This window comes from Diadema setosum, chromosome 9 (assembly GCF_964275005.1).
Source record: "Diadema setosum chromosome 9, eeDiaSeto1, whole genome shotgun sequence".
In the NCBI taxonomy this organism is placed as follows: domain Eukaryota; kingdom Metazoa; phylum Echinodermata; class Echinoidea; order Diadematoida; family Diadematidae; genus Diadema; species Diadema setosum.
Window position 1 is genome coordinate 25429633 of NC_092693.1, and position 16078 is coordinate 25445710.

Consider the following 16078-nt stretch of genomic DNA (forward strand, 5'->3'; position numbering starts at 1 on the left):
CGGAAGATGCTAAAGTAAACGTCGAATGATCCCTTTGACGTTCGGAAATGAATAACAATAATATTCATCTCTGTACAATGATTAAATAAATGTCTGATGTTTGCTTTTACTTTCGAAAGTAAATAGCAATAACATTCCGCTCCAGAAGATGCTAAAATAAATGTCAGATGATTGATTTCACGTTCGGAAGTGAATAGCAGTAATATTCTTCTCCATACGATGCTAAAATAAATGTCGGATATTTGCTATTACATTTTGAAATGAATAACAGTAACATTCAGGGACGTTTGATGGTAAAATAAAGGTCTGATGTCTGCCTTGACGTTCAAAAATGAAAGACAGTAACATTCATCTCAATACGATGCTAAAATAAATGTCGGATGTTTAACGGTAATATTCTGCTCCGGACGATGCTAAAATAAATAACAGATTGTTGCTTTTACATTTGGAAATAATCAACGGTATCAATCAGCTCAGTTAGATGCTGAAATAAAAAGCGGATGTTTGCTTTCACGTTTGAAATGAATAAGGATAACATTCAGCTCCATAAGATGCTAAAATGAATGTCAGTTGTTTGCATTTGAAAATGATTAACGGTACAACATTCGGCTGCCGGAAGGTGTTAAAACACTAGTAAATGTTGGATGATTGCTTTTACAATCAGAAATGAATAACGGTAACTTTCGGCTCTTTACAATGCCAAAACAAAATGTCGGATGTTTACCAATATCTTCAAATGCTCCCACTTTATCATTAACTTACAAATGTAAGTTTTGACCACTTAATATAGGCATCAACTTTTATAATAATCTATAAGCCCATTTGCTAAATCTTAAAACTCAGAATAACGGTAATATGATTTAATTTTCTATTCATTTATTTTAGACATGCCATGGGTACCTGTATCACTTCAGCCTATTAATATTTAATATTTCTTTTTCTATGTGTTCAGTAGGACCGATTTAGTTTTTCTTGATTTTTTTTTTTCGGGCCACCAGATTTTACTTTCGAGCCACAAAAAAAAAACAAGAGACCCGGGCGTCATGCGCTCACCTGAGTATCGCAATTTCAACTTCCATGCATTCTTGCACACTCATACCTGAGAACATTGGAATTTTAGGTCTGCAAATATTGATCCCCCCTCATCAACTCCAGGGTGGAGGGGGGGGGGGGGCAGGCAGCCTTGGATCTGCAATGAACAAACTTGGAACTAAAGTCATCAATGTACAAACTCATGGTATTAACTTTGCTTTATCATTTCTGGTTCTAGAGTAGAAGATTTTAAATATTCCTTAATGCGGGGGGGGGGGGGGGGGGTGGGCCCCCTAGGGGCCCCCAAGAGGGACATGGCACCCATTTGAAGGAATTGAGATTCTATCCCCCTAGGGATGCTACCTGCTAAGTTTGGTCAAAATTCATCATGAGGTTTTCAAAAAGAAGATGAACATGTACAATTCAGGTCCCATTAGGACCCATCCCCATCCCCTCTCCTGGGTCCCAAAAGGGGGGGGGGGGGGGAGCACCCCTGATTCCGCCAATCCCATGAACAAACTTGAAACTACAGTCATTAATGTACTAACTCATAGTATTATCTAAGCCCGGTCACTTCTGGTTCTAGAGATGATTTTTAAAGCCCCCGTCACACTAGAGCGTATCTAGCCAACGAATGCCCAGCGGATCCGAAAATTTGGAGATACGCTCACATCCGCTGCTCATCGTTCGTGACCCGCTTGGCGTTCGCTGTATCCGTTAGCTGTTCGCAGAGATTCGCAGAGATCCGCCGGAGACAAATTTTGATTTTGGACATGTCCAAAATCTTGAGCGGATGACGAACGGAATGACAATACGCTTTGTGGTCGCTTAGCGCCCGCTGATCGAAAGTTGTGGTCGCTCTGCGTTCGCTTCTCATTCGTTCGCCGTTCGTCCAAATTCGCACAGCAAATCTGGACAGCACAGGTAGCATTTATCAGTTGGTCATCAGAAATGGAGGACGCTCAGAGATTTCAGATGCAATATCTTCTAGCTGTTCATCAACATGAGTATGACCTAAACCAGCTGGCAATCGCCAAATACATCCAAGACAAGAGAAAACGGAGGAGAGGAAAACATCGAAGAACGATCCGGACCAGGGCCTGGATCCGAAGACGAGGGCAGTTCGGGTTGTATAATCAGCTTCTCATCGAACTTCCGGGATATTAAAGTCCCGGCGTTTGCCTCTGGCTTTTTTTTTCGCTGAAGGTCCAGGCTAGGAACAGTTGGAGGCACCAGACGTAATGGAGGATGTTGGACTCCCCACATCATCGTCAATGTGATCATCAGAAGGAACACAGGAATCTTGAGAACTGTCGAGGGTAATGACATCAGCAGCACTTGATGGTGACTTCTCCTTCCTTCTTTTGGGGGCCATTCTCACAATCACAACGTTACTCGACACTGTCACTACTCAAAATGATTTGGGAAAATGTGCGTCAGTCGAGATCCGTCACGTGACTGCTGCAGTATTGCTCTGCATATGTTGGGCATTCGCTCCTCATTCGCTTTGTCCGCTCAGCATCCGCTGGACGGACTGTACGCATTCGCTTTCATTCGCTACTTAATCCGCTCGTAACACGGTTAGCATATGCTCATCATTTGTTAGGCGAACGTTCGAAAACGACGTTTTGCTTGCGGATTCAAGCGGATTCGAGTGTATCTGGATTTTGCCAAATTTTGCCCATCCGCTAGGCATTCGCTGATTTATACGCTGTAGTGTGACGGGGGCTTAAAGATTCCTTAATTTTAGGGGGTTTGGGTCCCCTGGGGGCCCCCAGGTGGGCCATGGTGCCCATTTGAACAAATTGAGATCCTATCCCCCTAGGGATGCTACCTACCAAATTTGGTGAAAATCAGACATGGGGATCTCAAAGTGAAGATGAAAATGTACAATTTAGGCCCCATTACGACCCCTCCCAACCCCCCTCCCCTGGGTCCCAAGGGGGGCACCCCTGATTTCCCCATGAACAAATTTGAAACTACAGTCATCAATGTACTAACTCATCATATTAACTAAGCCCTTTCACTTCTGGTTCTAGAGAAGAAGATTTTTAAATATTCCTTAATTTTAGGGGGTTTGGGCCCCCCTGGGGCCCCCAGGTGGGCCATGGTGCCCATTTGAACAAATTGAGATCCTATCCCCCTAGGGATGCTACCTGCCAAGTTTGGTGAAAATCGGTCATGGGGTTCTCAAGAAGAAGATGAAAATGTAAAAAGTTTACGCACGACGCACGACGGACGACACACGACAGACGCCGGACGAAGGGCAATCGCAATAGCTCACTTGAGCCTTCGGCTCAGGTGAGCTAATAAAAATCAATGATTTTGGTAATCGGGCCACCAAAAATAAAAGTTAGTTTGGAGCCCTGCATATGCTATAATTATATTGTATGTTAGTATGAGTTAGTTTCATTCGTATTCTGTGATGTATCTGTGGTGTACCTGTAATGTATTTAATGTTTATTTTGCTGTGATATCCAAAGTACAAAGAATTTCCAGAGTGGACAATAAAGCAATCAATCAATCAATCAATCAATCAAATTAACAAGAATGGCGTTAGCGCGTTTTGCAATAAAACTCTTCATAATTATGTTAACGCTTATAGATTTGCTGTTTTGATCGGAAGTATAGGGCCTAGCTAGGAACACTAAAGCTTTTCCATATTTGTGCATCGTATTCTCCATCCTGTAATGCTATTGTTTTATTTAGCCATAGAATTATGTTTCTTCGGATATTTTATAATCTTTTATTTGTTATTGCCATCAATTTTTGTGCTATTTTGTGGCTTGTTTGATGTCTTTTGCTTTGATTTATTCACTGGATTCGCCGTCCCTGATTCACCCGATACTTCATCACTCGAATGACACTTTTTTACATATGATGTGACCCGCTACAACAAAAGGATCCTAAAGTCGCTGACGGGCAAGCCAAGCATGGCCCACAAAAATGCTATTTTCAGGCCTTTCCTTTGATCATTTAGCTTCAAAATTTCGGCAGATGATAGAAGATACATTAGACTACAAAATTATGTTAAAAACAGAAATCCGAATGTTTTGACAGATTTTGGTGATCTGACTTCAAACTCGATTTTCTCGGCTCACCCGTCAGCGACTTTAGGATCCTTTTGTTGTAGCGGGTTACACATAGTCGTGTTAAACGATCAGTCTGATGTCAAGGATTATCTGTATTAAATTGTGATTATTTTACCCCTCCTTACCCAACTCTTCGTATATTAGGGCATGTTATTTACGAAATGTCAGGTAACGCGACCACCCGACGTGAACGCGATCACCCGATGGAACGAAGTAAGCCCATGTACATTAGTCTGGAATAAACTTTCCATTTGGACTTCTAGGAAGCATGGCAAGACATGGCTATACGTACATTGTGGTGTTTTGCTCACATCATCAGGACTGTGTAATCAACAATAGATAGCATAATTCAGCCTACTTTTGTTATTATTGCAAGATTTGAATCTAATATTTCTAAAATAAGAAGACTCACTTGATTGCGTAGAATGGGACATCCTTGCTCTGGGTGTCAAGTAACATGGTGCTGAACATATGAAAGAGACCCTTGTAGAAGGGGCGCAGGTGATTGGCAGAAGTGCTGACCACACAGCTCAACAGGAGGCTTGACAACTGGACAATCAAGCAGGAATTGAAAAATAATGCTTGGAGGTAATAACATTTGCACTGGACTTACTAAGATGCAATGATATCAAAGCTGATGACTTCAATTTATTATAGAAAAAAAAAAAGTGTGCCAAAAACATTTCCTAGTCTGGTGATACACCAAATATCTGTACCTGAGATCCCCAAACTTTTTAATTTGTGTTCATATCTGTGTATCACATGACAATATTTCATTCATTATCAATAACATAAATATTCCACAACTTTTTAAAACATACTTATTATAGAAGTGTTTCTACCTCACATCATATTTCAAGTAATACAACAAAAGGAAATATCCTACAACCTGCACCACATGAAAAGAGAAGGGAAAAATACATGGGTGAAACCATGAGGGGCAAACTAAAGGGGATTGCAATAGTTAAATTGATGCAAAGTACTCATAGGCCAAGAATGTGCATAGAAGAATTAATCTAGGTATCAGTAGACATGCTGATGTGTGCTCAAATTTACATGCATAATTGAAGACCACAAACATAAATGGCAACAAAATGTGACCCTGCATCACAAAACCAACAAAAATTTACCACGCATGGATTTTAGTTCAGGGAACATTCTGAAAGAGCAGACTTGAAGCTTTAAAATGATGTATAACTCAATACAAATGGACTTTCCTAACCTATCTAAATAATTTAAAAAGTACACGTCCTAGAATAGTGCTTACTGATACAAGAGGCATTCAAGTCTAGGGTCTATTCACATGCTTTGGCAGTCTCACCAAGCTGTGCTCTTGCGTGTCCAAAAAAAAAAAAAAAAAAAAAAAAAACAGGATGTAAAACTGCAGGGCAACCTCAATGAAGGGATTATCAGATTAAAATGAATTTTTACACTCTTATAACACACTCTATTCATCACCACTGTTAACTTTCAAAGCAGTAGCATTATCTTTTCAAAAGTTGAAAGTGAAAAAGGGTTTCTAAAAAAAAAAATAATAATAACACTATGCAGAGCTTCTGAAACATACCCTATCACACTTCTACCAAAAAAAAAAAGGTGTTCTAGAAAAACTGCAAAAACACAACTTCCCACTCATTTTATGATCCCCAAATTTACACATTATGTAAAAGAAGGATTGCTCTTTCAGAAAATACCCTAGAAATTAAAAGTGACTACATGCAGGTTCACCCATTTCGAGTCCTCATGTAAAATCTTTTGGTGGTTTTGTGATGCACTATCACGAATAAACATATCAAAACACAAAATACTCAGAAATGCATATTTCTGTCAACATGTACTGAAATCCAGTCATTCTAAATTTGCTCCACCTACCTCCCTCTGAGAGGGGTTGGGACTTGCTGCCCCATCCTGTATGTACTGCAGTATCTCTGGCCATTTGTGCTCAGCTAACTCATACCTAGCGATAGCAGCTGCAAGCTGGGACACACTATTTCGTACAACTCTCCTGTCAAATTGAATCATGAAAAACAAACAAAAGCAATGCAATTTTAGTTCAAGATCAGATTGCCTTCAAGGCCAAGGGCTGCTTCCCCTAATTCAGTTTATATTGCCTACATCAGTGTTGAGTTGAGATTACTGTCCTTCTGCTGCTGGATTATAACAGGTGATAGCCCCCCTCCCCTCCCCCTCCCCCAAGTAGCATGTTCACTCCTTACCTCACCATTCAACTATCATAATGAATTAGTCTTGAGTAAGCAGTCATTTGGAACACAAATATTAGACATGAGGCCTGACCAAAGGATAGTTGATGCAGCATATCGTCGCCGGTCACACGAACTGACGAATCCCTCAGGTTTGCGTAAGAATGACAATTCGAGAAAATCGCGTTTGAAGGTAAAGATAATATAAAGTTTTGGTATTTCCTCAAAAGTTTTCCTGAATTTCCTAGTCTTAGTTTGTGTTTCAGGTTAAAGTACCTTTCATATAACTAACACTGTGAGACTTAATCGCCCCAAAGTGCTCTCATGTCTTAGTAATCATGCAATAATGGTTTCGTACCAGAGCCGCTGCCGTACGGCGGCGAGGTAGTACACGTATTGTACAAAACCATTATTGCATGATAACTGCGACCAGCAGCGTGCAGCCCCATACGCATACTGAGTAGCTAACTGCGACCAGCAGCCCCATACGCATAGCTAAATGGGGCTTCACTTTGTAGCTTACAGGATCATGACAGATTTAGTATTGCGGGTAAATATCAACTTAAAATCCAAACATTTCTTCAATTTGAAGACTTACCAGTTAAGTTGAAGTATTGAAAACAGGCTTCGGGCAACGTTTGGTTTTGCCAATAGTCCCTTTCTGTTCGAATTGATGACTGAATGTGACTCGGTCGAGAGGACCTTGGGAGAGCTACACTGAATTGACGGCCAGCGCATGCGCACACAAACATCTTATCCATTCATGGATTTGAAATTCGTTCGCATGTGATATGTGCGTATGCACTGGCCGTAGTAATCAGTGTATGTAGCTCTCCCAAGGTCCTCTCGACAGAGTCACATTCAGTCATCAATTTGAACAGAAAGGGACTATTGGCAGAACCAAACGTTGCCCGAAGCCTGTTTTCAAGACTTCAACTTAATTGGTAAGTCTTCAAATTGAAGAATTTTTTGGATTTTAAGTTGACATTTACCCGCGATACTAAATCTGTCATGATCCTGAATGCTACAATGCGAATTCCCATTACGCTATGCGTATGGGGCTGCTTGCTGGTCGCAGTTAATTGCATGATTACTAAGAAATGAGAGCACTTTGGGGCGAGTAAGTCTCACAGTGTTAGTTATATGAAAGGTACTTTAACCTGAAACACGGAAATTCAGGGAAACTTTTGAGGTACCAAAACTTTTTATTATCTTTAACCCATTTTTGACTTATGGTTGCTACACTTTCATGTCTATAATTTCCAATTATTTTTGTAGTACATCAGACTTCAATTCTTGCTCTAACTTGTGAAGTTTTTATCAAATTGTATTGTAAACAAATAAGCGGGAAATCGAGAGCTGCATGCATGTATTTTCGGTCCGCAAAGAACGTTGTCATTTTCCATGTGTGTCCATATCTACATGTACATTGAGCGTTGTCATTGTCAATGCATGTATTACATAGTACGCGCACTGTGCGCGCGGTCAATGAACTGTTGAATCTCAACAAGAGACCCGCGGGTCTAGCGCTCACCTGAGTATCGCAAGTTCACCTTTCACGCAGTCACTAATCTAAATTATTCACAGCTCTACTAAAATTTGACCAGGCATTCTCAAGTAGAAGATGAAAATGTACAATAAGGGCCCAAATATTTTAAGATTCCTTAATTTGGGGGGATTGGGGCCCCCTGGGAGAGGACCTTGGGAGAGCTACACTGAATTGACGGCCAGCGCATGCGCACACAAACATCTTATCCGTTCATGGATTTGAAATTCGTTCGCATGTGATGTGTGCGTATGCACTGGCCGTAGTAATCAGTGTATGTAGCTCTCCCAAGGTCCTCTCGACAGAGTCACATTCAGTCATCAATTTGAACAGAAAGGGACTATTGGCAGAACCAAACGTTGCCCGAAGCCTGTTTTCAAGACTTCAACTTAATTGGTAAGTCTTCAAATTGAAGAATTTTTTGGATTTTAAGTTGACATTTACCCGCGATACTAAATCTGTCATGATCCTGAATGCTACAATGCGAATTCCCATTACGCTATGCGTATGGGGCTGCTTGCTGGTCGCAGTTAATTGCATGATTACTAAGAAATGAGAGCACTTTGGGGCGAGTAAGTCTCACAGTGTTAGTTATATGAAAGGTACTTTAACCTGAAACACGGAAATTCAGGGAAACTTTTGAGGTACCAAAACTTTTTATTATCTTTAACCCATTTTTGACTTATGGTTGCTACACTTTCATGTCTATAATTTCCAATTATTTTTGTAGTACATCAGACTTCAATTCTTGCTCTAACTTGTGAAGTTTTTATCAAATTGTATTGTAAACAAATAAGCGGGAAATCGAGAGCTGCATGCATGTATTTTCGGTCCGCAAAGAACGTTGTCATTTTCCATGTGTGTCCATATCTACATGTACATTGAGCGTTGTCATTGTCAATGCATGTATTACATAGTACGCGCACTGTGCGCGCGGTCAATGAACTGTTGAATCTCAACAAGAGACCCGCGGGTCTAGCGCTCACCTGAGTATCGCAAGTTCACCTTTCACGCAGTCACTAATCTAAATTATTCACAGCTCTACTAAAATTTGACCAGGCATTCTCAAGTAGAAGATGAAAATGTACAATAAGGGCCCAAATATTTTAAGATTCCTTAATTTGGGGGAATTGGGGCCCCCTGGGGCCCTCTGGATGGGGCATGGTAGGGTGGGGCATATTTTGATAAATTGAGATCCTGACCCCGTAGGGATGCTACCTGCCAAGTTTGATGAAAATCCATCATGAGGTTTTCAGGAAGAAGATGAAAATGTACAATTCAGGCCCCCATTGGGACCTTCCCAACCCCCCCCCCCCCTGCCCCCAAGAGGGGCACCCCTGGATCTGCTATGAACAAACTTGAAACTACAGTCATCAATGTGCTCACTCAAAGTATTATCTTAGCTCTATAACTTCTGATTCTAGAGAAGATTTTTAAAGATTCCTTCATTTTGGTGCCCATTTTAACAAATTGAGATCCTAACCCCCTAGGGATGCTACCTGTCAAGTTTGGTGAAAATTGATTATGGGGTTCTCAAGAAGAAGATGAAAATGTACAATTTAGGCCCCATTAGGACCCCTCCCCACCCCTCCCCTGGGTCCCAAGGGGGGCACTCCTGATTCTGCCATGAACAAACTTGAAACTACAGTCATCAATGTACTAACTCATAGTATTAACTTAGCTCTATCACTTTTGGTTCTAGAGAAGAAAATTTTTACAGATTCCTTAATTTGGGGGGTTTGGGCCCCCCTGGGGGCCCCCTGGGTGGGGCATGGTGCCCATTTTAACAAATTGAGTTCATAACCCCCTAGGGATGCTACCTGCCAAGTTTTCTAATCCTTATGTTAAAGGACAAGTTCACCTTCATAAACATGAGAATTGAGAGAATGTAGCAATATTAGTAGAACACATCATTGAAAGTTTGAGGAAAATCAGACAATCCGTTCAAAAATTATGAATTTTTGAAGTTTTTGTGTAGTCACCGCTGGATGAGAAGACTACTGCAGCGTATGATGTCATATGAGTACAACAATATAAGGAAAATATAAAGAGAATTTCACAAAATTTCATCTTTTCAAAAAAGTACACATTCCCTTGACTCGTTACTGACATATGTTATGGGTAATATTATCCCCCCTGCTTTTGGAAAGAGGCAAGTCAAGTGCTCTTTTATTATGCGACAAAAATGAAAATATGTTGAATTTTCTTTACATTTTCTTTATACTGTTGTTCGCATATGACATCACAAGCTGTAGTAGTCTCCTCATCCAGCAGTTCCAATGCAAAAATTGTAAAAATTCATAACTTTTGCATCGATTGTCTAATTTTCCCCAAACTTTCACTGATGTGTTCTACTAATATTGCTGCATTCTCTCAATCCTTATGTTTATGAAGGTGAACTTGTCCTTTAATGAAGGTGAACATGTCCTTTAATAAAAATCATTCTTTTTTGGATATCTCGGCCATTCAAAAACCAATTTTCATCAAATAAATGTTGAATTCCTCATAGAATTACATGCTCTTTCATATTTCATAAGAGTTTCTCATTATCTCACCAAAAAATGTTAGAAACCTGAAATTAGGTCTCAACCAAAACTGTACGATCCCTTAACCCGTTGAGGACGGTTTGATTTTGCTACAACACGCATTTCCCATAGACACCTGCCCGAGTATACTCGGGACTCGTCCTCAAGGGGTTAAAGCCACTCTGGGCGGGGGGGGGGGGGGGCTACTCCTGCCCCACTTCTTTAGTTTGTCATGATTGAAAACAAGATTGGAGGAAGGTCTTCTCAAATACTAAAATAAATAAAATAATAATTGATAGAGAGAACCATTCAGGAAGACAACAGTGTCTTGGCCTGTCCATTCTTGGTGGCCTTATCCAGCAAGTAAACTAAATCCCCTCACAGAAACCTCAGAAATGTAATGTGACCTTGTAGTCTGTCACAGTTAATGATAAAAATGCTTTTCAGAAATGTGACATAGCAGAGATAGGCTGATAGAGAAAGAGTCTCTTTATCTTCACAATGACAGCTTGGCCTTTTCAATGAAGGCATGGTATCTTAGCCTGCCTCTTCATGGTGGCTGTATCTAGTTAGTAGACTCCATCCCCTCATAGAAATCCCAGCAATATACCTTGGCAGAGTAGTCTCTTTCTATGTGTTCTTTCTTTGCCAAGAGCTTAGTCCTTGCAGCTTTGTGGTCTAAAGGAGAGTTTGATTTGATAACTCATGTAATTGTCCATCCAGCCTGGTCAATAGAAGAGAAAACACTAAATCAGCAGGCCAACTTGTTTCCTGGATGAGGATAAGCTGGTCAGAGTGAACCCAGCACTGTTATTCACCCTGGACTTAATAGCCCTTGCAATTGGAAAATGAACTTATCCATTGGTGTTGAGCAGTTTCTGCCCTGATCCTTGAAGATCTGCCATGGGCAATTCAAACCAGCAGAATCTCCTCACGATAGCATTGGCAGTGACTTCTGCTGTCTAGTTCGGCAAAGGACACCTTTGACTCATTCTTTGAACTGGTTCACTATTAGGAAGAAATGCTCCTTCCCCTCTGAGATATCCTTCCCTGTTCTAAGAGGGCCCAAGCATGAAAGCTGTTAATGAGATGTTTCCTATACCTCGAGCTTTTTGCTCTGGTTGCAGATAAAACAACTCCTTATGTAGTCTTTGAGTATCCTGTGCACATTCCATATGAGAAACAGTAGGATCTCATCTTGCTGCAGGTCTCACTCTTGCTAAAATGGCCTGTGGATGGGAGGTCATAGTTGGATCATATCCCTTTACAGAGAGAAGGGAACTACACGTAGAAGTAATATGTTTGCCTTCATCTCTCCACTTGACAAAGATGTTCCTCATAAGCTCATCCCTCTTTACCTATGGAAATGTCCTGTCCAGACTCTTTAACATCATGGTTCCCCCGTCTAGTTCTTCTGCCGAACTTAGCACTTTTGCTGGGACTTGAATGAAGCTTCTAGTTCCTGCTCTCTCCATAGGTAGTCTGCAGAGATTACCCCCACCTCTAACTCATACCCCTGTGGAGGTGTTTCCAGTAGACTCATCTCCTGAATCATCAGCATTGCTTCTGTTAATGCAAATAGCTGGTTCTCCAGGAGATGCCAGAAGGTCTGTAGCTGAGACCATCTTCTTTACTAGCAGTGATCATTGTGATTTTCTTTGGCTTTCTTGTCAATAAAATGATGTGATCTACTGCATTAACTGAGGAGACCAATACCGATGGATCTTCTGGCAGTAGGGGAGCATACACAGATAGTAGTTCTCAAAGGAACTTACTGTCCAGTATGCATTACGGGTGCACCAGCAATCTGATGTTTCTTTCACAGTCAGTGCTCCATCTTCATGTCATACCCCCAGATCTTCTGGCCCACTAGACTAGTTGGCCTTGAGGTTCCCTCAATTACTGTGGTTGGCAGGTCAAACTTCCAATGTCTATGCAACCTCTAGAAGGTAGACAGCACTAATGTGTAAACCATGTTAATGTCACGCAGCATCGCTGCTGCTTAAAAGACTGAAATAGGCTGCTGTAGGTAACAACCTTTCCCTGGGTGGTAGAAGGCTTAATGGTGCACCAAGTATTCTTTCTTACGTATATCGGAAGAATACGTGGTGCACAATTACCACCCAATGTTCTACTGTCACAGAAGCCTTTAAAGGTTTCAGCCTTTCCCTGGCCTTCCTGATTTGAAACAGCTCAGCTCTAATTGCAGTGGCCAAGGCATCTGTGTTCAGCATGAAAGGGAGTACATATCATCATTTGTTTGCCAGGGTCAAAGGTTGTCTGGGGTTCTGCTTTCCAGTGAAAGGCTTTCTTCACTAGGGACAAAGGGCTTACAGTTTCTGCAAAGCCTTTCTTGAAAATATGGTACACGTGGCAATTGACCAACCCCTACACTAGTGAAGATGAACCAGTTTTCCACTGCCTGCATCTTCAGGTGTGGGCTGATTCCATGTAAGAAACTTGATATACTGGTCAATGGAAGAACACTTCTTTGGAGTGAAAAAAAAAAATTTCAATTTTTCTTTCTGAACGTGTCTCACAACTGTCTCCGATTGTGGAGATAATCGGCACATGACCCACTGCACCACAATGTCATATAGGATAATTAGGGTTGTGTTGTAGTTCAGACGACAGAGAGCAATATTCACAACCCTGAAAAAGATAGCAGGGTGCTTCCCAGGACAAGTCTATGTGAATGAACTCACACAGTCCATGCTTGGTGTTGAGGGGTAGCTTTTGACTGGTCCTCTTCACTGCGCCATACGTGCCATTATGCCGAGTTGGCATCCAGCTTGAAGAATCCCATGTTGTCCATGAGGGTGTTGAGACTAAAGCACTCCTCCACGCATGGAAGGGGGTATAGTTTGTCATCAAATTGAGCCAGCAATACCCAATGCATCACTGAATTCCAATATCTTAACACCAAAACATCACACACTACCACCTCCCAAAGTGCTGAAGATAAACTAATTTATCGTACCTTTAAACAGCTGTATTTTCCTACAAATTTTTTTTTCATTCCATTCTCATCATCTTTGTTTTGTACAATGGATCAATCTAAAATCAATAGCAAAGAGTCTTGGTACATTAGGAATTTAGCTGCTCACAAACACCACACTGAAATTAACCTTTATTTTTCAAAAAATATTTTAGACAACTTTATTTTCTTAAAACGGTTTACAATTCATTCTCATTGTCTTTTCTCATCACTTTTTTGGTCTTATCACAAACATCCATCTGTTTAAACTGCAAGTTTTCTCGAAGAAGATCTTACTTCCTAAACCAAGGCCTCGGGTTTGGTGCATTCTGATTTCACGATCGATGCCAGCAGCACACCCAGTCAGCCACACTCATGTTTGCGTTTACATGTTGTGTTGATGTGCAGGGTGGCGGAGTCTTAGCTAGCAGCTTAAGTCCTTGTGAAATATACAGTGTATACAATATGTGTATTTTCACAATACTGCAACCAAAAGTGTGACATTGTACTACAAATTAAATTCCACTAGAATGACCTCAAAATAAGCTTCATTTTAATGAATAAAGACTTCTTGATATTCAGGATTGTATAGAGAGATAGTGCACAAAAAAGCTCTGTAAAAATTTAAATCAGAAAAATTTTATTTTGTGTACATTCCTATAGGGAAATCTACTGAAAATGCTTGGTGTCCTATGTAACAACCATTACACAGAATATTGAAAATAATTTTAAACACATATTGTTGATCACAAAATATTTATAAACTTGATTTGTTAATAATGTAACTAAGGTATTGTGACAACAGTGCAGAATTTTACTGTTTGTACTTATTTTAGGCATTTTCCAAATATGCATAACACGCGGCGTCGCGGTTGGACACCAAAGAGAAAGAGGCAAATAGATTCTTTCCAAATATTTCATATAATTTATATTCTTTTCTTTTGGATAGCTATCCTGGAAAGGAACTCAGAAAAATCAGAAAGGCCAAATAGTATTGGAAATGTACAAAATAAAAGATCAAATGTTCATGTGTCATGGTGGTTACATTGGACACCCAAAAAATTGCTGATTTCCAATGTTAATTTTGACATAAAGATGTAAATATTTTGGAACAAAATTTACATATCTTTCATCCCCCATTGAGCTCATTAAAACAGCCAAAATGCATTGATTTTCAGAATTCCCATCAACCTTTTTTTGGAATCTCTGCGTAACGGTTGTCGCGCGGACACCAAGCGTAACACGCGTGACGTACTGTTTATAATGGCATTTTAGGAATGAAAAAGGTTTAGTAACAGGATTTTTTTTTACATGTCTTTTCAAATAGGCATGTTCTGGAATAAGATCAGTCAAAAACACTCATAGAAATATATAATTTAGTTGAGTATGATACATTTGATCTTAGGGGTACTTATCATGTCACAAATTTGGTGTCCTAAAATGGTCAATTTTTAAGGCATATTGTTTAAAATATACATGAAAAATGTAAGGTTTCATATGATTTTATCTCCACTATCTCTCACCTTAATCACCTTAAATCTCTCCAGTATTGTAAAAATACACATATGTGACATCTCTACATGAGGTTACAGCGCAGACAAGTCATTTGAAGCCAAAGTTCAGACTTTTGAACCAGACAGATTTTGCCCAAAATCCAATTAGCCCATCTTCACCTCATGTACTAGGTTTATAGTAACCTCGTCTACAGACACTATGTCTATTTTCCAATTGGTCTACTGGCATATCGTCTATTACCGATTAGTCTAATACCCATTTGGTCTACAACTCGTTTTGTCCAGTACCCATATTGTCTAATAGTCACTTTGCCCACTACCCGTATTGTCTAATACCCAACTCGTCTAAGGAGCATTTCGTCTACAAAACAATTGATCTAATAGCCAAATCGTCTACACTCACAATGTCTATTTGCCATGCCGTCTAATATCTATTTTGTCTACTACTAGTTAGTCTACTCCCACCTCATCTACAAGTCATTCAGTCTACATTCACTTTGTCTAGTTATCATATCGTCCAACCCTTAGTTTGTCCACACCCAATATGGTCTATACCCATCTGGTCTACTCCCAACTCGTCTACTCCCAACTGGTCTACTACCAACTGGTCTACTCCCAACTCGTCTACTCCCAATTGGTCTACTCCCAATTGGTCTACTCCCAATTGGTCTACTCCCAATTGGTCTACTCCCAATTGGTCTACTCCCAATTGGTCTACTCCTAACTGGTCTACTACCAACTGGTCTACTCCCAACTGGTGTACTCCCAACTCGTCTACTCCCAATTGGTCTACTCCCAATTGGTCTACTCCCAACTCCAACCCTAAATAAGCATTTATATGTCCAAACTTCAACACTCCATCCATTCAACTTTGATACACAATCATAAGAATGGTAAAAATGAAAAGGAACACTTTATAAGTACATTATCAGTATTTTTTATTGTCTGGCACGTACTGATGTATGTAAACGGTTAAATGCACCAAAAAAGGTTGAAACATATACACAAAAATATGATTCATGCCAATATATAGCTACTACTAAGATGAATAATTTACTTGCCTGCAATGTACTCAATACACGTTTCGCGAAGAATATTAGACTATTCTAGTTGTTACGATGTGGGCGTGTAGTTGGATGGATTATTATTCTTATGATTGTGTATCAAAGTTGAATGGATGGAGTGTTAAAG

General features: G+C 40.2%; 1 protein-coding gene across 2 annotated transcripts in view; it reads right to left on the reverse strand.

Annotated features, from left to right (window-relative positions):
- LOC140233500 (importin-4-like) overlaps positions 1-16078 on the reverse strand; it is an 83861-nt gene that overhangs the window by 44425 nt on the left and 23358 nt on the right. Inside the window, exons 1-3 of one of the 2 annotated variants that reach the window (XM_072313619.1) lie at positions 13102-13147; positions 5997-6129; positions 4537-4673 (exon numbers count right to left, since the gene is read on the reverse strand). In XM_072313619.1, the coding sequence (XP_072169720.1) occupies positions 4537-4595 (59 nt within the window). In that variant the 5' untranslated portion in view covers positions 4596-4673; positions 5997-6129; positions 13102-13147. Of the gene's footprint in view, positions 1-4536; positions 4674-5996; positions 6130-13101; positions 13148-16078 lie in introns of those variants that run through there. The other variant, XM_072313618.1, reaches the window with a different exon arrangement.